Below are 24,787 nucleotides of genomic sequence, written 5' to 3' on the forward strand. Positions count from 1 at the left end.
CAGCTAGCGAGACACCCCAGCCGATTCCCATCCTGTCCCAGCTGGGCCCATACACTGCCGGGGCAGTTTCGAGTTAGCAGCTGTGGTTCTGTGCCAGGCCCTTCCCTGTAAAGCAGGTGCATTAGTAATGGCTTCCCCTGGGGGGTAGGGGAGGGCAGAGGGCTGCAGTGACTGGTGCTGGCTCTGGCAGGGGGTGGTATCTCCCCCGGAGCCCTTCACCATGTCAGTTCATTAAATCCTCTTAACACCCATGTTTCAGAAAAGGAAACAGGCTTTCCTAGGTCACACAGAGGCTGGAAATGGTGAGTTCAACCCCAGCGCTGTGAGCAGAGGGGCAGTGTGAGCTGTCCGTAGAGCGCGCTTGCTGCTGGGGCGTCGTCGCTGTCCGCTCTCCGGGGCCCCAGCGCACGCAGCGCCCTGGGGTCCTCAGGCCTGGGCGCCTGGGTTCTGCGGGCCTCGGGCGGGGCTGGGGGCGGATGGCCAGGCCACCTCGGCCGCGGCTCCAGCAGGCTCGCCGGGCGGGGGCGGGGCGGGCGGGGGCGGGCAGGGCGGGGCCGGCAGCGGTAAAAGGGACTCGGCCCAGCTGGGCTCCGCACTGGGGCCATGGCGCGTCCACACCTCCCGCTGGCGATGGGCTTAGCGCTGCTGGCGTTCTGCCTCCTCACCCTGTCCCCCGATGCCCGCGCTGAATTCCGGGGCCGCAGGACCGGGGAACGCCGGACTGTGTCCCCCCAGGACCCGCAGGTGCAGAAGGTGGCACAGATGGCCGTGGCCACCTACAACATGGACAGCAATAGCGTCCTCTACTTCCGGGACACGAACATCGTCAAGGCCGAGAGACAGGTGCGGGCTGAGGCGGGGCAGGGGGCGCCCTGGGCAACACCTTCCATAGAAGGCCTGAAAATGCAAATGAATGCCAAATTCCACAAGGAGCACCAAGCATCCCTTTCCTTTCCTGAGGGTCCCTGAGATGGGGGCAGAGGGAGAAGCCAAGGGGCACCAGGGGGCCCCTCTATGTCTGCCTGGGCTGCAGGAAGGTGTTACCCAGGGGCAGATCTCAGCCTCCTTCTTGGCCCAGGCCTCTCCTACAGACCCCACCCCCACCCCCAGAGCCCTGCAGGTCCCTGGGGCATTTGGGAGACCCTGGAAAGAGGTGGGGGGCAGGGCAGCTGCCCAGGCTTGGCTGCCAGCACCCCTGACCTGCCTGGCCCTGCCCTCAGATAGTAACTGGCATCAAGTACTACCTGACGGTGGACATGGAGAGCACAGAGTGCAGGAAGAGCATGGTCTACACAAGTGGCGTGGACCTCAACACCTGTCCCCTGGCTACAGGAGTGCACCAGGAGGTAACAGCACTGCCCCCAGCCCTGGCTTGCAGAGAGCGTGAGGCTCACAACTCGGCCATCCTGAGTTGGTAGAGTTGGTCAGGCAGAGACCTGGCTGAGCCTGCCCAGCCTCAGGCCAGTGTGGGGTTCAGGGTGGAGGAGGCTGGAGCTCTGGTTCAGGTAGGATCTAGCTTTGGCCATCAGGTTCCATGTCTTATGTTTATTTGATTGTGCTGCTACTGGGACTTGAACTTGGGGCCTGAGCACTGTTCCTGAATTTTTTGGCTCAAGGCTAGGGTTCTACCACTTGAGCCACAGCTCCACTTCCAGCTTTCTGGTGGTTAGAGAGTCTTAGGAAATTTCCTGCCCAGGCTGGCTTCAAGATTTATCCTCAGATCTCAGCCTCCTGAATAGCTAGAACTACAGGCATGAGGCATCAGTGCCAGGCTAGATTCCAGGTTTGTTATTTGTTTTGGTCGAGGGGATTCAACTCAGCCTGGGCACTGTCCCTTAGCGCTTCAGCTCAAGGCTAGCACTCTACCACTTAAGCCACAGCTCCACTTCAGGTTTTCTGAGTGGTTTATTGGAGTCTCCTAGACTTTCCTGCCCAGGCTGGCTTTGAATGGTGATTCTCAGACCTCAGCCTCCTGAGTAGCTAGGATTACAGGTGTGAGCCACAGGCCCGGCTGGATTCCAAGTCTTTTTTTTTTTGGGGGGGGTCCAGTTGTGGGGTCTGAACTCTGGGCCTGGGCGCTGTCCCTCAGCTCTTCAGCTCAAGGCTAGCGCTCTACCACTTGAGCCACAGCGCCACTTCTAGTTTTTGTCTTTGGTGTTCATTAGAGATGAGTCACATGGACTTTCCTGCTGGGCTGGCTTTGAACCTCGATTCTCAGATCATTCCCTTGAGTAGCTAGGATTACAGGCATGAGCCACCAGTGCCTGGTGATTTCAAGTCTTTTGAGTCACCAACTGCCCATCTCTGGCCCCAGAGCAATAAGGCAGGCTGAGGTCTGGCTGCTGGAAGGAGACAGGGGCCAGGCTCACCCTTGCTTGTCCATCATTCTCTGTCTGCAGAAGCTGCGCTGTGAATTTGAGATCCTCCAAGTTCCCTGGAAGAACTCTTCTCAGCTTCTAAAGCAAAACTGTGCTCAGATTTAACAGACCCCCGAGTGGCAGCGGCAGGGCTGGGTGGGAGTGGCACAGCACGCATGGCACCTTAGGGCCGGGGACAAGTCGCTAAATAAATAATCAGCATTGCTTCTTGCACTGGTTTCTTTTATCTGCTTCACCTCTCCCCATCCTCACCACTCTGCCCCTCCTAGAGGCCCTCAGCACCCCAACTAACAGGGCACCCATGCCAGTTTCTGTTGTACCAGCCCAGACAGTACTGAGGGAACAGGGATCAGTGCCCAAAATCTGGAGCCTCCACAACACTCCACATCACAGAGAGACAAACCCCCAGCATCCCTCAACACAGCCAGAGACCCCCAATAGTCTCAGAGACAAAGCACCAGAGAGAGACCATGCTCACATTAGCTGGTGCACATGCCATGAGCGCTCTCAAGGGGAGCCTGTGCCCTGTTCCTCTCGGCACCCTGGAGCAGTTTGGGTGCAGGTAGGGGCACTGAACTCTGAGCCCACAAACACTGCTGTGCCTGTGATGACAGGAGGGGAATGAACAGCCCCTATAAGGCCAAGAAGTCAGGAGGCAAGGCTGGGTCATTGCCCTTCTCACTGTGGGCCACGCATCACAACGACTCCCCCAAAATGCCTGACCCTGGAAGGAGTTGGACCTATTCCCAGAGGACACAAATCTGATCTGCTGCCACAGGAAGGAAGAAGGGTGGTTCTGATAGGGGGAGGGACCTCACTTCATACTCCTTCGAGAAGACAGATGCAGCATCCCTTGTACAACACACACAGACACAATGTGCAGATGCTTCCAGACACCACCAGCATGGCCAGAAAAACACCCTCAAGTCCCTCCTAGCAATGCAGGAGCCCAGGCCAAACACAGAAGTAGTGCACCCTAGGGAGACTACACAGTTCCCAGACATACAAAGAGTCATGGGTTGCACCTCAGAATTGTTCCAACACCACCCCTGCCACGCCCACATCTAGGACAGGATGCAGAAAGCAGGTGTCTTGAGCAGTTAGTGTTGCCCATTGGGACCCAGGCTGACCACAGAGGACGAGGAGATTGCCTGGATCTGGGCCGCACCTCCCCTTGTCCCTTTCTTCTAAGGCAGGCCTCACACCCCACTGTGCCGCCTGCCTCCACCCAATACTGTGATCTGATGAGCAATAGCCGGCCCTCCTGCTGACCCGGAAGTCCTTATTAGGCTGGGAATCGAGAGGTAGAAAAATCTAATCCAACCTGGAAGCCTGAGGAGCTGAGGGGCTGTATTTGACAGAAACACAGGCGGCAACCCTTCTAGAACTTCCCAGCCTATGGCAGCTCAGGTAGCCCACCCTGCTGCTTGGAAGGGCTCCCAGGTGCCATCAAACAGGAGGTTCAGGCATGTGGCTGACGCAGGCTTGGGTAGCAGGAAATACTTGTTGAATGACTGTGATGCCAGGGCTCAAACGGGGCCAGAGATGTCTGCCGAGTGGCTTCTCCACCCCTGGAATCGATGGCCAAATTCCAGATGGCATTTCCTGTACAATCTATTCCTGGCCAAGCCAAGGAGGAGAGTAGCTGTCACTATTCTGAAGTCCTGGAGCTTGGCTTGCTCACTCTCTGGCACAGCCCACAGGGTGGGGTAAGGGTGCTGGTCAAACTCCAGAGCCTCCACTCCAGAGTCCCTCCAGCCTGCACTGCACCCTGGATGGACCTCCACTCAGGGTGAGATAGTTATAGATGGTGAAAGCCCCCCTTCCCCTGCCCCCACCCACCAATCCCTGGATAAAGTCTCTCTCCAGCCAAGTGTGGGTTTAAACTTGACTCAGTACCAAGTCTGTAGGACCCAACACAGGCCGCTACCTGGCTGGACAGGATGCCAGCTTATAGATGGTGGACTCCTCAGAAGTCCTAGAATAGCCAGGCTGGTGGCCCAAGTTCCTGAGTGCTGAGCCCCATTCCTGGAGATCACTGAGCCCCCGAGCCCTGACAGTCTGGAGCTATCCAGCCTGTTTTTCTCCTGACTGTTGGGCTAACTAAGCCTTCCTCCCCTAAGTGGGGTACTTCCTGCTCTGTCCCCCAGCAGTGTTGCCAGTGCTGGAGCCCAGCCCCATTTCTGTATCATTCTCTAACTGTGGCTAATGCATTGCTGGATGGGAGCTAGGATGCTGGGCCCTGGTGAGGCCAGAGGAGAGTCAAGAAAAGCCCCTTTGGTCCAGTGCCATAAGTCACACCTGTAATCCTAGCCACTCAGGAGGCTGAGATCTGAGGATTACTGTTCAAAGCCAGCTCAGAAAGGAAAGTCGGAGAGACTCTTCTCTCCAGTTAACCACAAAAAAGCTGGAAGTGGAGCTGCGGTTCAAGTGTAAAGCACTAGTCTTGAGTGGCAAAGCTAAAGGAAAGCATCCTGGCCCTGAGTTCAAGCCCCAGTATCAGTACAGATACAAAAAAAAAAAAAAAAAGAAGAAGAAGAAAGAGAGAAAGAATAAGCTGGGCGCAGGTGGCTTATGCCTGTCATCCTAGCTACTCAGGAGGCTGAGATCTGAGGATCGTGGTTCAAAGCCAGCCTAGGCAGGCAAGTCCATGAGACTTATCTCCAATAAACTACCAGAAAACCAGAAGTGGCACTGTGGCTCAAGTGGTAGAGCGCTCACCTTAAGCTGAAGAGCTGAGGGACAGTGCCCAGGCCCAGAGTTCAAGCCCCGTGACTGACTAAAACAAAAGAACAACCTTTTAGACATGATTTGTGCACAGGGGTAGAAATTCCTTTGCATTGTGCTTTGGCCCAGCCAGTGAGGACACAGAGCCACTGAGGGTTTAAAAAACTCTGTTGAGACCCCAGCTATACAGGGCCCAGACAATCATTCCAGCAGTCCCCTTCCACCCTGACGGGCAGCTTGCTTGCTTGTCTTTCTGTATCTGGTGGCACTTTGCAGGGTCACTGAGTGAAGTCCTCTTCTCCAGCCTGTGGGAGAGGTTGGACAGGAGGCGGAATAAATAGGTACCAGCACTTAACACCACCTGTGGCTTGCCACTTCTGGGCAGGAATCCTCCAAGAAGCCCCTCTCCCCAGCTTCCCTCCCAGGCCCTGCAGGCAGCACCTCAAAGGCAATGTCGACAATCTCATCTATGACAGACGCCTGGGAACGGAACTTCTGCTGATGCTGCTCCACTGCAGCCACCAGCTGCAGGAACTGGAACTGGAGCGCCTGCTGCCTACATGGGGCAGACGCAAGGGCTAGGCTGGCTGCCTCGGTGCCCTCTGGGCCTCCAGAGCCTTCCATGGCTCTTTGTGCCAGTCTGCCTCTAAAACTTCCATCCCCCTAGACCTCCATTTCTCACATGTCTCCTTCCCAACACCTGACAAGGTCCCCATGTCTGCCTGTACCATGGAGGCTCTGGCATTAACTGGTGTGTGTGTGTGCGCGCGCGTGCATGTTGGTACTGCCTGGGGTTTGAACTCAAAACCTGGACTCTATTCTTGACTTTTGTGCTCAAGGCTAGCACTCTACCAAATAGCACTCTACCAAAGTGGTAGAGTGCAAACTCACAAGGGGAGTGCTAATCTCTTTGATGGTTAATTAGAGATAAGAGTCTCATAGACTTTTCTGCCCAGGCTGGCTTCAAGACCTGATCCTCAGATCTCAGTCTCTTGAGTATCTAGGATTAAAGGCATGGTCCACTGGTGGCTGACTCTTTACCCTTTAACTCTTTACCCTTCCAATCACTCATTCCTCCTTCTACCCATCTGCCTGCCCCATTCTCTGTACATGGACCACTCAACCGTCTGCCTACCTATATCAATTCACTCACCAATCCCACCACTGCTCCTACCTGTACTCACCCACTTGCTCTTCTCTAGAGCCACCCACCCATGGGCAAGGTGTGGCCCTTGCCATACTGGGCACTCAGTCACCCACGTAAACACCCACCCACCCCCCACTCATTCACTCACCACCCTACCCATCCACCAACCCATTAGATCTTATCAATCTACCCGCCAACTACCATGGAAACAATGAGCAAGGAATGCCAAGGACATAAAAGATGACTAAGATGCCTCACCCCTCAGATCCAGACAGCCACCCATGCACAATACATAGTATAAACATGGGGTGCTCAAGGCTCCCAAGAGGGAAGTCACACCCCGTGCTGGGGCCTGGAGGGCTCCTGGTAGGAGCAGCATGGAGCTAACACGAGCACGTGAGAGGGGTTGCCAGGTGGGGCTCAGTGCTCCACCCAGCAGCGCCTTGTCACTCCCCGAAGGCCGGGGCAGGCTTCAGAAAAGCCTGCTTCAGGGAGTGAGGGGATGGAAAGTGTCAGTGAGAGGAAACTATGGCAGGAGCTTAGACTCAGAAGAGAAAAATATTCCTGGGTTGGAAGCATGTCTCAGTTAGTAGAGCGCTAGCCAATGAGTGAAAGTGTAAGGTACCAAGTTCAAGTCTGCCTTCCACCAAAAAAAAAAAAAAAAGACCGAGAGAGAGAGAGAGAGAGAGAGAGAGAGAGAGAGAGAGAGAGAGAGAGAGAGAGAGAGAGAGAGAGAGATAATATGTATGTTACCAGGTGCTGGTGGCTCAAGTCTGTAATTCTAGCTACTCAGAAGGCTGAGATCTGAGGATCGAGGTTCAAAGCCAGCCCAGGCAGGAAAAATCCATGAGACTCTTATCTCTAATAAGCCACTCAGAAAACCAGTAGTGGCGCTGTGGCTCAAGTGGTAGAGTGCTCGCCTTCAGCTGAAGAACTGAGGGACAGTACCCAGGCCCAGAGTTCAGACCAGGAAAAAAAAAGAAAACAAAGATTGTTCTCAGTGAAGTTGAGCAGTGGAGAACCATGCACCCAGAGAAAAGAGAAAAGAGCTAGAACAGGGTGGTGTCCCAGGTGCTAGAACAAAGAGATGGAGCAGAGGAGGCCCCAAGAAGTGAAGCAAACAGGAATGGCCTTTCTTCACTCCTGTCACCTGAGACTGGACAACCCTCACAGAGAAGGCCAAAGGCCTGGAGGTTGGAAGCCATGTGCCGTGTTTGGGAGATGTAAACAAAGCAGGGTTGTGTGGAGCGTGGCACAATGGAGGCTAGCACAGACTGATCACGAAGGCCCTGCAGGCCAGTCCGCAGAGCCTGGACTCTCAGGGTGAGCAGAGCCCAGAGGATGCCAGTGCTCTGCCAACATGCTCTGTGGGAGCCAGGCTGAAGCCAGATTGGACAGGATGAGAAGGGCTCAGTTTACAGACAGTTTCCAGAAAGACTTCACAGGAGTAGAGGTTGAGAGCCAGGAAGCAGAGGCCATGCCAAGGACCCTAGACACACAGATGGAGCGCTAGAATAAACAGCAAGGGGGTTAATCATCTAGCTGCCAGGTTTATGCCCAAAATGTTCTGCTACAATCCCCCACTCTTGTCTACCCACCTAGCTGTTATCTGCCATCTGCGCTCGCTCTCTCTCTCTCTCTCTCTCTCTCTCTCTCTCTCTGGTCTGGGCACTGTCCCTGAGCTGCTTTTGCTTAAGGTTAGCACTCTACTACTTGAGCCATAGCGCCACTTCCAGCTTTTTCTGTGTATGTGGTACTGAGGAATCAAACCTAGGACCTTCATACATGCTAGGCAAGCACTCTACCACTAAGCCACACACTCCTAGGGCCTTCCCTTCACTTTTTTACTCAAAGCTGGTGCTCTACCACTTGAGCCACAGCCTCACTTCTGGCTTTTTGGTGGTTAATTGAAGAATCTCACAGATTTGTCTGCCCCTGCTGACTTCCAATTTCCATCTTCAGTCAAGATTCCCCTTGGTCTTCTGGGCTGGTCCATCAGGGAGGGCCACTTGGAGTCCTGTTTTCTTAAAGTTGGGCCCTGCCCTGCCCTGCCATGGGCCACCCATGGTCTAATGCCCCACTTGTTGGCATGGGCAAAGGCCTCAATGCTCCACTCTGTTTCCAGAGAGTTAAACAACATCCCATTCCCTCCCAGCTCAGCCACTGTCCTGTGAGAACCCCCAGACCTCCAGCCTTAGGCCTCCCCTTCCTTTGGACTCCTCACTTCTCTGTCATGGTCCCGAACTTTCTCTCAATGAACTCCTTTCCCAAGGCAATTGAATTCTTGATTTCTTCATTTTCTGCATGGAGAGAGAGAGGGAGGTGTGTCAGGTTTTGAGGGGGAACAAGAACCCCATATGTCAGGCATAAGGCTGCCTTAAGGGATTTTCCATCCAACATGTGCTAAACAGGTCATATCTTCAAGCATGGAATGGGTAGTGACTTTGTTCTTTCATTTATCTATTCCCTTAGTTTGATAAGTTAATATTATTATTTTTGGTAGTACTCAGTGCCTTACACTTGCTAAGCATGTGCTCTACCTCTGAGTTATGCATCGCTTTTTTGTCCATCATGGGGCTTGAACTCGGCCTGAGCGCTGTCCCTCAGCTTTTCAGCTCAAAGCTAGTGCTCTACTACTTGAGCTATGGCACAACTTCCAGTTTTCTGGTGGTTTATTGGAAATAAGAGTTTCGTAGCCTTTCCTGCCCAGGCTGGCTTTGAACCACAATCCTCAGATCTCAGCCTCCTGTGTAGCTAGGATTACAGAGATGAGCCACTGGGGCCTGGCTCTGAGTCATGCATCTTGCCCTTTTTTTGGGGGGGGGGGGATCTGGTCGTGGGGCCTGAACTCTGGGCCTGGGCGCTGTCCCTCAGCTCTTCAGCCACAGCACCACTTCCAGCTTTTATTTTCTGTTTATGTGGTGCTGAGGAATCGAACCCAGGGCCTCATGCATGCAAGGCAAGCGCTCTATCACTGAGCCACCTTCCCAGCCCCCCCCCCTTTTTTTTTTATGGTGCTGATAGTGGGGCCTAGAACTCTGAGCTTTAAACTCTTTTTTGTTGTTGTTGTTGTTGTTGTTGTTGTTTTTGGGTCCAGTCATGGGGCCTGAACTCTGGGCCTGGGTGCTGTCCCTCAGCTCTTCAGCCTCAAGGCTAGCATTCTACCACTTGAGCCACAGCGCCACTTCTGGCTTTTTTTTTTTTCTTTTTTGCTTATGTGGTGCTGAGGAATCGAACCCAGGGCCTCATGCATGCAAGGCAAGCGCTCTACCACTGAGCCACCTTCCCAGGCCCCCCCCCCCCCCCGGCATATTTTTAAGATAAGGATAAGGTTTTGCTTTCTGCATAGGTCTGGGCTTTAATCTGCCTTTTTCTGTGTGTGTCAGTCCTGGTCATGTACTTTCCTGCCTGGGCCAGCTTTGAACTGCTATCCTCAGATCTCAGCCTCCTGAGTAGGTAAGGTTATAGGCATGAGCCACCATTGCCCAGCTCTGTCTGTGTATTGCTTACTTCTGCTATAGCAGAGATGATAGATACATATCACCACACTCAGCTTTTTCTGTTGAAATGGAGTCTTGAAGACTTTTCTGCTCAGGCTGGCCTAGAATCATGGTCCTCTGATCTCAGGCCCCCCCCCCCCCCAAATAACTGAGATGACAAGTGCATGTCACTGGCACTAGCCATATAATTTTTGTGGAGCTGAGGATAGAATCTAGGACCTCCTGCATGTTAGGCAAATGTTCTACTGTTCTACTCCCTAGCTATTCTAGTTTTTCAGAGGAACCACCACCTCCCAGGTTCAGTGCATGATGTCTAATTGGGACCATGTCCCACCCTCAGTTCTGAGATCACATGACAGACTACAGCCTGGCCAATCACAGCCTGCAGTGATTAGTTCAAAATTAGGTGCATGATCCAATCAGAACGGAGAAGGTTCATTTATGGGATTTTACTTGATCTGCTGAAGCCCAGCTGCTATGAACTTTCTGTTATTACAGAAATGGAGATTTGGTGAATCATAATTGTACAAGATAGTTATTTTCTAAATGTGTCTTTCAAGAATTGATTAGGTGGGAGGGGAGGATTGGGTTGGGGGGTGGGGGGAGGATTGGAAGGGATGGGAAGGGGAAACAAAGGAGGAGGCTACAATGCTTGATAAGAAATGTACTCATTGGTGGCTCAGTGGTAGAGCACTTGCCTTGCATGCATGAGTTCCTGGGTTCCATCCCTCAGCACCACATAAGCAAAAAGAAAAAAGCCAGAAGTGGCGCTCTGGCTTAGGTGGTAGAGCGCTAGCCTTGAGCTGAAGAGCTAAGAGACAGTGCCCAGGCCCAGAGTTCAGGCCCCATGACCAGACCCCCCCCCCAAAAAAAAGAAAAGAAATGTACTCATTATCTTGCCCATGTAATTGTAACCCTTCTTTACAGTATTTTCACAATTAAAAAAAGAAAAGAATTAATGATTGGGGGGAAATGGAGGAAAGGAAAGGAAGGGATGACATTATCCAAAAAGAAATATACTCATGGCTCATGCCTGTAATCCTAGCTACTCAGGAGACTGAGATCTGAGGATCTCGGTTCAAAGCCAGCCTGGGCAGGAAAAGTTGGTGACTCTCTTATCTCTAATAAACCACTCAGAAAACCGGAAGTGGTGCTGTGGTTCAAGTGGTAGAGCACTAGTGTTGAGCTGAAGAGCTGAGGGACAGCGCCCAGGCCCCCAGTGTTCAAGCCCCACTACTGACCCCCCAAAAAAGAAATTGATGATGAATTGGCTTTTGCAGGATTGTCCTGAAATCCTTTGCACCAAGGTTCCAAACTTAGAGTGTCTTCTTGAATTTCAGATTCCAGTGCTTAATAACTGAGCCTGTGATTTGGTGCCAGGCTGTGGAGGGAGGCTGAGAGGAGGGGGGGGGGGCAGGGCAGGTACCTGCTTGTTTAAGCTCTGTCAGGGAGTCGTCCAGCAGCTTCTCATGGATCTGGGCAGCTTTCTGGGACAAGGAGGGAAAGGCTCTAGTCCTGCTGGAACTCTTTTCTTCCAGTCCTGGAGCACTAGCTTTTTATGCCACCTCTCCTCCCTCCCTAGTACCTCCTGCTTCACTTTCTCTAAGTTTCTGAGTAGAGCCATCTGGAAGTTATCCACTAGGACCGCAATCACCAGGCTGGAGAAGGGGGGACAGTGGGGTACTCTCAAAGGAGATGCCAGAGGAGAAGTCCTGTAACTGCCCTTGAGTTCAGCGGGCAGGGGGTGGGGGTGGGGAGCGCATTAGGGGGGAAAGGCTGGGCAGCAAAGTGGGGTTCTCACTTGAGGAAGATGAAGTACTGGATGATGATGTAGATCATGAGAATGGGGATGATGTACCAGGCACCTGAGGGAGGAGGAGACAAGGGTGAAGCCACCAGCTCTCCTCCGCCTGCCACACCCCTTCCAGTAGGCCTCAACCCTCGCATTGCAGAAGATGGGTAGCTAAGGCCTTCAGAGTCTGCCCACCCGGCCTGACTCTTGCCAGCCACTCACCCTGGGCCCGACTGTCCAAATAGATGAGGGACCAGTCATCCAGGGTGAGCAGGGTAAAGAGGGTGAAGATGGTGGTTAAGATGCTCTGGAAACGCTTGGGGTCCGAATGGCGGAACAGAGCCCGGAGAACCACAGAGAAGAGGACTGGGCAGGCAGTTCAGGGCCAAACCAGGCTCCCATCCCACCTTGGCCTCCCGCCCCGCCTCCTGCCCCGGCCCCACCCCAGGCTCCGCCCGCTGCCTCAGCCCCTCCTGCCCCGGCCCCACCCCAGGCTCCGCCCGCTGTCTCAGCCCCTCGTGGCCCCGCCCTGCAGGCTCCGCCCGCTGTCTCAGCCCCTCGTGGCCCCGCCCCGCCCCAGGCTCCGCCCGCTGCCTCAGCCCCTCGTGGCCCCGCCCCACCCCAGGCTCCGCCCGCTGTCTCAGCCCCTCCTGCCCCGGCCCCACCCCAGGCTCCGCCCGCTGTCTCAGCCCCTCCTGCCCCGGCCCCACCCCAGGCTCCGCTCTCTGTCTCAGCCCCTCGTGGCCCCGCCCCACCCCAGGCTCCGCTCTCTGTCTCAGCCCCTCGTGGCCCCGCCCTGCCCCAGGCTCCGCCCGCTGCCTCAGCCCCTCCTGCCCCGGCCCCACCCCCAGGCTCCGCCCGCTGTCTCAGCCCCTCGTGGCCCCGCCCCACCCCAGGCTCCGCCCGCTGCCCCAGACCCTCGTGGACCCGCTCCGCCCTCTGCCTCCCTGCTGGGGATACAGAGGCAGGTAAACATGAGGATTAGGATGGCGGTGATCGATGGCAAGGTTCGGGCCAGGGTCCCTGTCACTTCGTGGAGACTGGTCAGGATGCTGTGGGCAGAGGTAAAAAAGAGGCTGAAACAGTGTGTGTGTGTGGGGGGAAGGCTGGGGACCCATGATTTGCTGGTAATTTAGCAAGTCCTAGCCCTTCCCTGGAAAACCAAGACATTAATCCCAGCCGTGGATCCCAGATTAGGTTTATTAAAAGCCAGGTGAAGGCTGGAACTCCTCACCCTCATCATTGGATTCCTTGGAAACAGGGCTGTATTCATCCGTCCCTTGGTCCCTCCCTCCCTATTTTTTTTTTTGGTGCTGGTACTTGGGATTTGAACTCAAGGCCTGTGGGCTGTCTCTTCTCACTCAAGGCTGGCACTGTACCACTTGAGCCACAGCTCCACGTCCAACTTTTTGGTGGTTAATTGGAGGTTAGAGTTGAAGGACTGACTCCCACTCTATTATCCCAGGTGCATATGGAAGTCAGGCAAGACCCCAGGTATGTGCTGATGTCTTGAGGTGTGGGCAGGGCAATCCAACTTCAGCCTGGCTGTCAACATTGCATGGTGGGCCTAACTGAATGCCTCCCCACCCCCCATCTTCCAGCCCTAATAGCCTTTTCAATAACCTCTGTCTCCTTTCTCAGACCCCATAAAAGCCCAATTCCAACCCCACCTCCTTACACAACCTCCATACCTACTGGAAAGTTTGTTGTCCCCCCTTGCTGTGCCTCAATAAACAGTCCTAGCCTGTTGGGGCCCGAGTCTGTTTTTTTCCTTTTCCTTTCTCCTGTGTTTTCCTAATAAGAGTCTTATGGACTTTCCTTCCCCCCTGCTGACTTCAAACTGTGATCCTCAGATCTCACTCCCCTGCATAGCTAGGATTACAGGCTTGAGCTCCTGGTGCCTGGGCTTTTTGTCCCCCTTTCCTCACTCAGGGAGAACAACCTTGGCTGTACAAACCTGAGTCTCCTTAAGACCCGGAGGGCCCGCAGAGCCCGCAGGCTCTTGAAGACCTTGAGGATACGGAAGATGCTGTGGTTGTAGAAGGAGTAGGTGAGGGAATTGATCTGTATAAACACGAATTCCAGCACTGCCATGATCATGATGAAGAAGTCTGGGGGTAAAGAGGGTACCTGAGTGGGGAGGGATCTATTGAACCCCTAACCCACACTGAAGGGAGACCCCACATAGTTCAGCCCCCCCCTTTACATTCTCAGCCCCACCCACCCAGATTGTTCCAGGGATCAATGAAATACTCCAGGCCCAGGGCAATGATCTTGAGCAGGGCTTCTAAGACGTAGATGCAGAGGAAAATACTGTCGAAGACCAAAAAGTACCACTCTGTGGAGACACCAGGGACTTGCTTAGAGCTGCTGTAGCATCCCATGACCACCCCCCCACTTCCCCTTCCCAGGGGGATCGCCCAAAGATCCAAATACAGAGACTCTCCCGTAAATGGCTGTGACTTAACCACTCTCTACCTTAGTTTTGTTGTCTGCACATGGCAGGTTCTGCTCCCTAGACTCTGTGTGCGTGCACACACGTGTGTAAGTGTATGTGTCTGATCCTAGGGCTTGAACTCAGGCCTGGACTCTGTCTCTGCACTTATTTTGCTCAAGGCTAGAGCTCTACCATTTGAGCCACAGCTCCACTTACCAGCTTTTTGGTAGTTAATTTGAAGATAAGTGTCTCATGGACTTTACCATTGAGGCTGGCTGTTAGCTGTGATCCTCAGATCTCAGCCTCCTGTACAGTTAGGATGACAGGCATGAGCCACTAACATCTGGCTTTTTTTTTTTTTTTTTTTTTTTTTTTTGTGGAGTTTGAACTCAGAGCCTTGAACTTGGCAGGCAAATACTCTACCACTTGAGCTGAAACTTTAGACCTATTTTTTGTTTTTCAAATAGTGTCTCCTACTTATTTCTGCCATATGAGTCACTGAGACTACAGGCATTAACCACCACACTTGGCCCCAAAGAATTTTACTTTGATTACTTCAGGGTTTCCTAGGGGTCTTTTGGCCCCTAAGGCAGGCAAAGGTCCCAGAACCTTTCCCACCCAGAACATATTTAGAGCAGGTGCACCACCTGGTGGCTGCATCCATGAACCGCAAACTTCCAGTGCCCATCTGGCTGACCTGAGCCTCATCTCTGCTAACACTGGGAGTTACTGATGTCCCAGGGGTGAGGATCAGGCTATGAAAATTGACCATCATTAGCTCAGGCTCAGGGACCACATCAATGGCTTTTCCATAGGAACAGGGGCCCCTGACTCTTACCACCCCGGATCTCAAGTTCAGCAAAGGTCTGAGCTACCAGCATGATGGTGTTAAGGCAGACAAAAAGGAAGATGATTGTTTCAAAGGCCAGGGAGTAGGTCAATGACCGAATCATAATCCGCAGGGTCCCCAGGATAGCGCATATTTTATCCAATATCTGTTGGACGAGACTCCCACCGTAAATCTTCTTGTGGATCCGTGGGATCCTGCCCACTGTAACAGGGGACAAAAAGTCAAGTTTGTGCAGGTATGGGGGAAGGGGTTTAGGAACTGAAGGCACCTTCTCAGACCAGATGTGGGGCTCATCAACATCTTGCCTACTGACCTGCTGGTCTCACATTAGTATCACCCTGTGCTAGTCCTGTTCTGGTTTGGAGGCCAACTTGTTTGGGATTGTGTGTGTGTGTGTGTGTGCGCATGTGTGCATGCTTGTGTGTGTGAGAGAGAGTGAGCACACGTGTGTGTGTGTGTGTGTGTGTGTGTGTGTGTGTGTGCTGGTAATGGGGCTTGAACTTGGGGTCTGGGCATTGTCCCTTAGCTTTTTTGCTCAAGCCTGGCATTCTACCTCTTGAGACACAGATATCCTTTGGTGGTTCATTGAATTTAAGAATCTACAGGACTTTGCTGTCTAGGCTGGCTTTGAACCATGATCCTCAGATCTCAGCCTCCTGAGTAGCTAGGATGACAGGTGTGGGCCACCGGTGGCTGGCTTGTTTGGGATTGAGTGGATTCTGAAATGCCTGGTCCTGGATCTCTCTGTGTTGTGCTCATGTTAAGTGACACAAGGCCAGCCAGCCTCTCCTGACCACCCCCAGCCTCCTGGTGAGCCCTCCCTTTCCTCTTTCTTTGTTCTTCCTGGCTTCTTTTCTCATGCCCATCACTTGCCTGTCTCTGCTTGTTCATGGGACTGTTGCCATATTTGTTGGACTACGAGGAACTGGGGGACTGTGTAACAGCCATTAAGGTACTGACTCCTGGCTCTGTCCTCAGCAGCCCGCCATTTAGTGGAGGACATGTGGATACAGAGTCCCCAGAAATAATGTTTTGATGTGGAGGATATCAAGCCCCTAGCACAGGATTGTCTGTGATTGATGGACCTCATGCAGCCTAGAACCCCTGCAGGTAGGGACTGTGCCAGTTCCTCCTTGTGATCCCAGGGCCTGCATAGGCCAGGCACGCACACGAGACAAATCTTGGTATTTCAGAAGTGAATGTGTGAATAAAGCAGTGACCAAACATGTAACTCATGGCTTGCAGAGGGGCAAGATTCAAAAAGTAAAGGATGGGGGCTGGGAAGGTGGCTCAGTGGTAGAGTGCTTGCCTTGCATGCATGAGGCCCTGGGTTCGATTCCTCAGTATCACATAAGCAAAAAAAAGAAAAAAAAAAAGTAAAGGATGGGTCAGGGATCAGTGGTTCAAACCTGTAATCTTGGCCACTAAGAGGCTGAGATCTGAGGTATACAATTTGAAGCCAGCCTGGGCAGGAAAGTCTATGGAGACTCTCATGGGGCTTAAACTCAGTACCTGAGCGCTGTCCCTGAGCTACTTTTTTTTTCCTGTTTCTTTTTTGTAGTGGTTAATTGGAGATAAGAGTCTCACAGACTTTCCTGCCTGGGTTGGCTTTGAACTGTGATCCTCAGATCTCAGCCTCCTGAGTAACTAGGATTACAGGCATGAGCCACCAGTGCCCTGCATCTATGAAACTCTTATCTCTAATTAACCACCAAGAAGTTTGAAGTGGACCTGTGCCTTGAGGGGAAAAGTGAAGGGACCTGAGTGTCGGCTCCTCTACCAGCACAAAAAGAAGAAAAACCGGAAAGAAGGGGGAAAAAGCAAGGAAGGAAGGAGGGAGGAATAGAGAGAGGGAATGTACAGTGGCATGTGCCTTTAGTTCCAGCTGCTCAGGAGGTAGAGATCATGAGGATCTCTGCTCAAAGCCAGCTTGGACAGAAGTATAATCTCCATGTTAATCAATAAGCTGGTCATGGTGTATCATGAAAGAAAGAAAGAAAGAGAGAGAGAGAGAGAGAGAGAGAGAGAAAGAGAGAGAGAGAGAGAGAGGAAGGAAGGAAGGAAGGAAGGAAGGAAAAATTACCACAAGATAGTGGCTCAATGTGTATAATCCTAGCTACTCAGGAAGCTGGTATCTGAGGATCCTGATTTGACGGCAGCTGGGGCTGACTGAAGTCTGGGCCTGGATTAAGTCTGGACGAATCTGGGCTAGACACTAAGAAGTGGGGTGGGATGGGGAGGGAGGGGCTGGCAAACCCTCACATTTGCGCTTGTGAATCTTCTCCTCGTCCTGCCAGGTTTCTGATTCCTTGGTGGTGAACTGGGGGTGGACTTTGCTGGAGCTCCGGGAAGAGCGGGACAGGATGGTCACGCGGGACGGGCCGGCGCTGTGGAGGGAATCTCTGAAGCGCATGGCCGAGGGCGTCATGCTGGGGTGGGCCCTCGGCAGGAAGGCCTGGCTGATGGCGGCCTGGCTGATGGCGGCCTGGCTGATGGCAGGCCGTTCTCTGGACGGCAGCTTGGCGTGGAACCCTTCGCGGCCGGCCTCCTCCTTGGCTTGGGGTTCCCCGTCTGGGGGGTGCTCCTCGGCGCGATGGTGGGGTGTCCCGTGGTGGCGGGGCGCGCCTTGGTGCGGCCGGCCGTGGTGGGGCGGGGCGCCGGGCTCGCCCGGGTGGTGGGGCGCGCCATGCCCGTGGTGGGGCGGGGCACCGGGCTCGCCCGGGTGGTGGGGCGCGCCATGCCCATGCCCGTGGTGGGGCGGGGCGCCGGGCTCGCCCGGGTGGTGGGGCGCACCATGCCCATGCCCGTGGTGGGGCGGGGCGCCTGGCTCGCCCGGGTGGTGGGGCGCGCCATGCCCATGCCCGTGGTGGGGCGGGGCGCCGGCCTCACCCGGGTGGTGGGGCGCGCCATGCCCATGCCCGTGGTGGGACGCGCTCGGGACGCCGGGCTCGCTCGGGTGGTGGTGCGCGCCATGCCCATGCCCGTGGTGGGGCGCTCTGCCGTGGGGCTGGGGCCCCGTGTCTGGCGAGGTCTCGGGGTGCTGGGCGTGGTGGAGGATCCCTACGGGGGGCCCCACGTGGGGCCCTCCCAAGAACCCTGTGGGGGACACCCTGCTCGGGAGGCGAAGGTCGAGGCCGGAGCTGGGGCTCAGGCCGCCACCAGGGTGGGCCCTGACGGCGGGGTCCTGCACCCCGAGGAAGCTGCCGGTATGCACTGACGGGCGCTGAGGCCGAGCCGAGGCGTCCGCAGCCTTGGGGGATTGGTCCATGACGACGTGGGGGACTCCGGAGCCCCGAGAGCTCCGGAGCGGGGCGTCGAGAGGTCCTCTCTCTGGTTTCTCTTCTCTTCGAAGCCGGGCTGGATGGCCGCGGCCACACTCGGAGTTCTTGGAACTCCGCCCTGTGATGTCACCTGCTTGCTTGGACGTTGTTGCCAGCCAGGCGCTGGGGTGGGGGGAGGAGGGAATCACACCTATGACCTTAGCTACCTGGGGGTCGGGGGGCTGGAGGCTGAGATGGAAGGCTCCGAGTTTGAAGCTAGCTCACACCTGTAATCCTAGCTACCCAGGAGGCTGAGATCTGAGGATCGCAGTTCAAAGCCAGCCTGGGCAGGAAAGTCCAGGACACTCATCTCCAATAAACCACCAGAAAACCGGAGTGGCGCTGTGGCTCAAGTGGTAGAGTGCGCACCTTTTGTGAAAGAGCTCAGCGCTCAGGCCCTGAGTTCAAGCCCCACGAAAAAACAAATCTCAGGTTCACCCCCAGTGAGAGACTGCTATGTCTATGTGAGAAAGCAAAAGGCCTGGGATAGGTGTTAGCGTCCTTCATATGTCTAATTCACAACGATCCTGCTGTCCTGTCTTCCTCCTGGAATCCAGGCAGAACTTGTCCTACCCTTGGAATTTATTCTCACACTGCAAAGGTCTTCTGGAAGGTTCTAGGTCATTCCTTTGTAGCTGCTTCCTGAGTGCTTGGTCACAGCCATCCTGGGCACAGGCAGCGGACAGGCAGAGGGATGGAGGAGATACCGCTCATTTCCTCCCAGAGCCCTGTCAGTGCCAGCAGCGGGCAGGCAGAGAGCAGTTTGTGGCAGGACTTCTCATCCCTCCGTGCTTTCTCTTCTTCTCCCTGGGCACAGGCACACACACCCCTCCCCCGCCCCCTACACAACCCTCCCTCTCTGCTCTCTCCTTTTCTTCCCACTTGCTAGGCAAGCACACTACCAGTGAACTACGCCCCCAGCTCTAGAGCATCTGTTGAATAGAATTATGGCCAAAAGAAACACAATCAACTTCTAGGTCGTGTGTGTGTGTGTGTGTGTGTGTGTGTGTGTGTGTGTGTGTGTGTGTGTGTGTGTGTGTGTGTGTGTGTGCATGCGCACACTTGACAGTGCTGGGGCTTGAACTCAAGGCTTTTCTCCCCCCCCCACCATGGCTTTTTTTTTGGGGGGGGGTGTCAGTCGTGGGCCTGAACTCTGGGCCTGGGCGCTGTCCCTCAGCTCTTCAGCTCAAGGCTAGCACTCTACAACTTGAGCCACAGCGCCACTTCTGGCTTTTTCTGCTTATGTGGTGCCCAGGAATTGAACCCAGGGTCTCATTCATGCAAGGCAAGCACTCTACCACTGAGCCACCTTCCCAGCACCCCCATGGCTTTTTCACTCAATATTGGTACACTATCCCTGAGCTACAGCTTTCCTTCTCTTTTGGCTGGTTAATTGGAGATGAGTTTCTGGGATTTGACTGCCTAGGCTGACTTCACATCATGATCCTAAGGTCTTAGCCTCCTGAGTAACTAGGATTACAGGCGTGAGCTACCAGCAATGTGGGGCTTGGGTTTTGAGCACTGGGCAGGTGCCCTTGGGTCTTTAGTCCTTGTGGGTTGGCACATGGATGCAATAATGGAAGCTTTCAGAGATGGGAACCTCAGAACCACTTACAAGAGATGGTTCAGCCCGTTCAGTAGTGAATGAGAGCAGAAGTTCAGGTACTGAGTTCAAGTTCCAGATCTAAAAATGAAAAGAAAAGAAATAGTTAAGGGCTGGAGGCATGGCTCAATTGGTGGAACACCAGCATTTGCTATGAGCAAGGAGACCAACCAAGTTTCCCCTGCCAAATTCTGGCATTTGAACAAGCAAAAGAGACAGAGAGAGAGAGAGAGAGAGAGAGAGAGAGAGAGAGAGAGAGAGAGAGAGAGAGAGGAGGAGAAAAGAGAAAGAACAAAGCAAGCAAGCAAGCAAGAGTTAAACGAGACATTGTGGCACACATTGGTAATTTAAGTATTCAGGAGGCTGAGGATGGTGAGATTGAGTACAAATGACTACATAGCAAAATTTTGTCTCTTAAGAAAAAAATCTGGGGGCTGGGAAGTTGGCTCAGTGGTAGAGCACTTGCCTTGCATGCCTAAGGCCCTGGGTTCGACTCCTCAGCACCACATAAGCAAAAAGAAAAAAGCCGGAAGTGGCGCTGTGGCTCAAGTGGTGGAGTGCTAGCCTTGAGCTGAAGAGCTGAGGGACAGCACCCAGAGTTCAGGCCCCACGACTGGACCCAAAAAAAAAAAAAAAAAAAAAGAAAGAAAGAAAGAAAGAAAAAAATCTGGGTAGTAGTTCACAGCAATCCCAGGCCTCAGGAGACAGAGACAGGAGGAAGACTCTTACAAATCAAGGCCAGCCTGGATTACATAGTGAGACCTTGTTTTAAAAACAAATAGTATTTTGGGGGCTGGGAAAGTGGCTCAGTGGTAGAGTGCTTGCCTTACATGCATGAGGCCCTGGGTTCTATTCCTAAGTACCATAAGCAGAAAAAACCGGAAGTGGTGCTGTGGCTCAAGTGGTAGAGCACTAGCCTTGAGCTGAAGAGCTGAGAGACAGTGCCCAGACCCAGAGTTCAGGCCCACAACTGACAAAAAACAAACAAAACAAAATAATATTTTCATGCTGTGACTCAGTTGCCTCCCCTACTCTTGGTATCAACACCATAAAATGGGAGTTATGCAGATTGAGTTAATTTTATTGTAAAGATTTCGTAATACCTGCAGTTGATTTAGTCATCTTCCATGATTTTTTACATCTTAATAACATTTATGCTTTATAAAAAAGGTCTAACATTCCAATATGGAGATGTGTGTGTGTGTGTGTGTGTGTGTGTGTGTGTGTGTGTGTGTGTGTGTGTGTGTGTGTGTGTGTGTGTGTGTGTGTGTGTGTGTGTGTGTGTGTGTGAGTGTTCCAGTCCTGGGGCTTGAACTCAGGGCCTAGAATTTTCACTTACCAATTTCCTCATAGCTAGTGTTCTACCATGTGAGCCATAGCTCTGCTTCTGGCTTTTTCTTGGTGAATTGGAGATGAGAGTCTCCTGGACTATGCTGTCTGGGCTGGCTTTGAACTCTGATCCTCAAATCTCAACCTTGCTGAGTAGCAGGAATTACAGGCATTGAGCCTTGGACCTTGTCCAGTCCCTGTTGAGGGCCTAAGGACTTCCTATAAGATTCCAGCCCCTAAGAGCACCTTCAAATTGTGCTAAAGCACCAAGCCTTTAACTCTTGAGCCTTTAGGGGAACATTCAAAACCCAAATTACAGCAGTTGGTGAGAACTGAATAATTAGCAAGCATATAAAATTAGAACAAGTGACATTCCAGTGCCAGACACAGTACAAAAGAGTGACGATTCTATTGTCATGGAGAACAATAGCTTGACATATTGATGACAGGTTATGTGATGCTAAAGAGGTCTTCATTTTATCGTCTGATAATAAGCTAAAAAAACAAACAAAAAACAAAAACAAGCGGTTCTTTATTCAAGCTGATGAACCAACAGATTTCACCAATAAATGTCATGCTATTTGTAAATGTCACTGAAAGCAAAAAAAAAATTCATTTTTTCCCCAGCAAGGAAATAAGGATCCAAGATACATTTAATGTTTATTCGTATCTGTACTCCAAAGTTCTGTCTTGCCAGATCATGGCATTTTACTCCTGTAATCCCAGCATTTGGGAAGTGGAGGCAGAAAGATGGAAAGTTTGAGAACAGTTTGGGCTGTGAAGTGAGTTGTGAAACTCTGTCAAAAAAGAAAAAACAAAGGAAGTCAGATGTTGGTGGCTCACACCTATAAGCCTAAGGAGGCTAGGGGGTGCTGGTGGCTCACGCCTGTAATCCTAGCTACTCAGGAGACTGAGGTCTGAGAATCGTGGTTCAAAGCCAGCACGGGTAGGAAAGTCCATAGACTCATCTCCAACAAACCACCAGAAAACCAAAGTGGCGCTGTGGCTCAAGTGGTAGAATGCTAGCCTTGAGCTGAAGAGCTGAGGAACAGTGCCCAGGGCCCACAACTAACAAGAAAAAAAAAAAGCCTAAGGAGTCTGACATCCTGGTTCAAAGCCAGCCTGGGCAGAAAAAAATCCAAGAGACTCTTTTTTTTTTTTTTTTTTTTGGGTCGTCGTGGGGCCTGAACTCTGGGCTGGGCACTGTCCCTCAGCTCTTCAGCTCAAGGCTAGTGCTCTACCACTTGAGCCACAGCGCCACTTCTGGCTTTTTTTTTCTTTTTGCTTATGTGGTGCTGAGGAATCGAACCCAGGGCCTCGAGCATGCAAAGCAAGCGCTCTACCACTGAGCCACCTTCCCAGCCACCAAGAGACTCTTTTGTTCAATTATCCACCAAAAAGCCAGAAGTGCACCTTAAGGCTTAAGTGGTAGAGCACCAGCCTTGAGTAAAAAAAGTCAAGTAGGAGTATAAGGACCTGAGTTCAAACCCCAGGACTGGCAAACAAGAAAAACAATTTTTTTTTGTCAGTCATAGGGCTTGAACTCAGGGCCTAGGCATTGTCCTTGCGATTTTTTTGCTCAAGACTTGCATTTTTTGAGTCACAGTGCCAGTTCTGGTTTTCTGGTGGTTAATTGGAGGTAAGAATCTCAAAGACAAAGACTTTCCTGCCTGGGCTGCCTTTGACAGATATCCTTAGATCTCAGCCTCCTGAGTAGCTAGGATGACAGGCATGAGCCATCAAGGCCCAGCTTAAGAAAAAATATTTTGTCTCAGCATTTGTACTCCATAAGAGTTCTTACTGTTCTTGTAAAAAAATTATCTAGGGCTGGGAAGGTGGCTCAGTGGTAGAATGCTTGCCTTGCATGCCTCAGCACTACATAAGCAGAAAAGGCTGGAAATGTCGGTGTGGCGCTAGTGGTAGAGTGCTCCTCTTGAGCTGAAGAGCTGAGGGACAGCTCCCAGGCCCAGAGTTCAGGCCCCGTGACTGGCAAAAAAAAAAAAAAAAAAAAAAACAAGCTGAGCGTTGGTGACTCACGCCTGTAATCCTAGCTACACAGGAGGTTGATCTGAGGATCGTGGTTCAAAGTCAGCCTAGGCAGGAAAGTCCATGAGACTCTCAATAAACCACTAGTAAACCTAAGTGGCGCTGTGGCTCAAGCAGTAGAGTGCTTGCCTTGAACTGAAGAGCAGGGACAGCGCCCAAGCCTAGAGTTCAAGCCCCACGACTGACCAAAAAAAAAAAAAAAAGGAGAAATAAACAAATGAAATATAAAGCACCCCACAGGGCTGGGAAGGTGGCTCAGTGGTAGAGTGCTTGCCTTGCATGCATGAGGCCCTGGATTCGATTCCTCAGCATCACATAAGCAAAAAGAAAAAAAAAAGCTGGAAGTGGCGCTGTGGCTCAAGTGGTAGAGTGCTAGCCTTAAGCTGAAGAGCTGAGGGACAGCGCCCAGGCCCAGAGTTCAGGCCCCACAACTGGAACCCCCCCAAAAAAAGCACCCCACATTGTTTTCTTTACACAGAGGTGCCCTTATCATAAACTTTCAGAGACGAAAAAAATGGTCATTATGAGTGAGTTAGAAAAGACAGGCTTCTATCTTCCCACAATGTCAGAACTTACTGAGTAACAAATTCATAAGTTCATATTTTGGGGTATGTATGTGGGTCCTGAGGCTTGAACTCAGGACTGTTCTGGCTGTTCCTGAAAAAATTTTGCTCAAGGCTAGCACTCTACCACTTGAGACAAGAATCTCAGGGACTTTCTGTCCAGGCTGGCTTTGAACTGTGATCCTCAGATCTCAGTCTTCTGTGTTGCTAGGATTACAAGTATGAGCGACCAGTGCCTGGCCACAAGTCAGTTTTGTTGGCTAAGTTGCCAAGTATTACTGAGATCACTGGATAGCTTGAGCTGTGGTCAACCCAGCTTCTTTAGTTGTAATTACTTAAGAACACAGTAACATATAGGTCACAGGCCCTCTAGGAAAGTAATGATGTTGTCCTCAGGCAGCCTGGGCCTTGCCTAAGGGCAGAAGCAGAAAGATACCACTTCCTAACAGGTGGTAAGATAAGATTCTAGAGGCAAGCGGGAACTCCTGGTGTGGTCTGGTGACTGGTCTAGTTTGCTGTACTGTCCTAGGGCTAAGTGTCTTCCCTCCTTTCCCTTCCCTTCCCTTCTCTCTCCTCCCTTCCCCTCCCCTTCTCCCTTTCCCTTTTCCCCTTTCCATTTCCCCCTTCCCTTCCCTTCTCTTTTAATTGTCTTTTATTTCCTAGGAGTTGCTTTATATCCTGGATTACAATCTAACTTGGAGAAAAGTCCAAGGGATGCTGAGAGGAATGTGTATTGTGAAACTACTAGATGAAATATTCTGTAGATGTCTCTGAATTCCACGCTGTCTAGGCATCATTTAATTCTAATGTTTCCTAGTTGATTTTTGTTTGTCTAACTTCTCTATTGAGAGTGGGGTATTGAAGTCTCCCACTATTACTGTGCGAGGGTCTATCAGTGCTTGTAAGTCCAGAAGTATTCGTTTAATGAACTTGAGCGTGCTTCTATTTGGTTAACAACTGTATTTTCCTCTTAATAGATTGTTCCTTTTATTTATTTATTTTTGTGTTGACACTGGGGCCACTGTCCCTGAGCTCTTTTGCTCAAAGCTAGTGCTCTACCACTTGAGCCACGGCTCCACTTCTGGATTTTTGGTG

General features: G+C 52.2%; 2 protein-coding genes across 3 annotated transcripts; one reads left to right on the forward strand and one right to left on the reverse strand.

The window, feature by feature from the left end:
- Nucleotides 1-571: 571 nt before the first annotated feature.
- On the forward strand, nucleotides 572-2,582 carry LOC138824332 (cystatin-M-like). Its single transcript, XM_070018147.1, has 3 exons — nucleotides 572-843; nucleotides 1,221-1,346; nucleotides 2,400-2,582. The coding sequence occupies exons 1-3, from the start codon at nucleotides 604-606 to the stop codon at nucleotides 2,481-2,483; spliced, it is 450 nt and encodes a 149-aa protein (XP_069874248.1). The 5' UTR covers nucleotides 572-603; the 3' UTR covers nucleotides 2,484-2,582.
- LOC138824331 (cation channel sperm-associated protein 1-like) lies at nucleotides 804-18,154 on the reverse strand. 2 transcript variants are annotated; one of them, XM_070018145.1, is made up of 12 exons: nucleotides 17,094-18,154; nucleotides 14,820-15,032; nucleotides 13,769-13,882; nucleotides 13,502-13,655; nucleotides 12,505-12,596; nucleotides 11,767-11,910; nucleotides 11,554-11,617; nucleotides 11,338-11,410; nucleotides 11,179-11,239; nucleotides 8,477-8,552; nucleotides 5,547-5,661; nucleotides 5,289-5,410 (listed from the first exon to the last, which is right to left on the reverse strand). In XM_070018145.1, the coding sequence occupies exons 1-12, from the start codon at nucleotides 18,097-18,099 to the stop codon at nucleotides 5,384-5,386; spliced, it is 2,139 nt and encodes a 712-aa protein (XP_069874246.1). In that variant the 5' UTR covers nucleotides 18,100-18,154; the 3' UTR covers nucleotides 5,289-5,383. The 2 variants fall into 2 exon arrangements, with proteins under 2 accessions (XP_069874247.1, XP_069874246.1); XM_070018146.1 differs by lacking the exons at nucleotides 5,289-5,410; nucleotides 5,547-5,661 and adding an exon at nucleotides 804-897.
- Between the last annotated feature and the right edge of the window lie 6,633 nt (nucleotides 18,155-24,787).

This window comes from Dipodomys merriami, unplaced genomic scaffold (genome assembly GCF_024711535.1).
Source record: "Dipodomys merriami isolate MVZ:Mamm:240054 unplaced genomic scaffold, mDipMer1.0.p SCAF_128, whole genome shotgun sequence".
NCBI classification, from domain to species: domain Eukaryota; kingdom Metazoa; phylum Chordata; class Mammalia; order Rodentia; family Heteromyidae; genus Dipodomys; species Dipodomys merriami.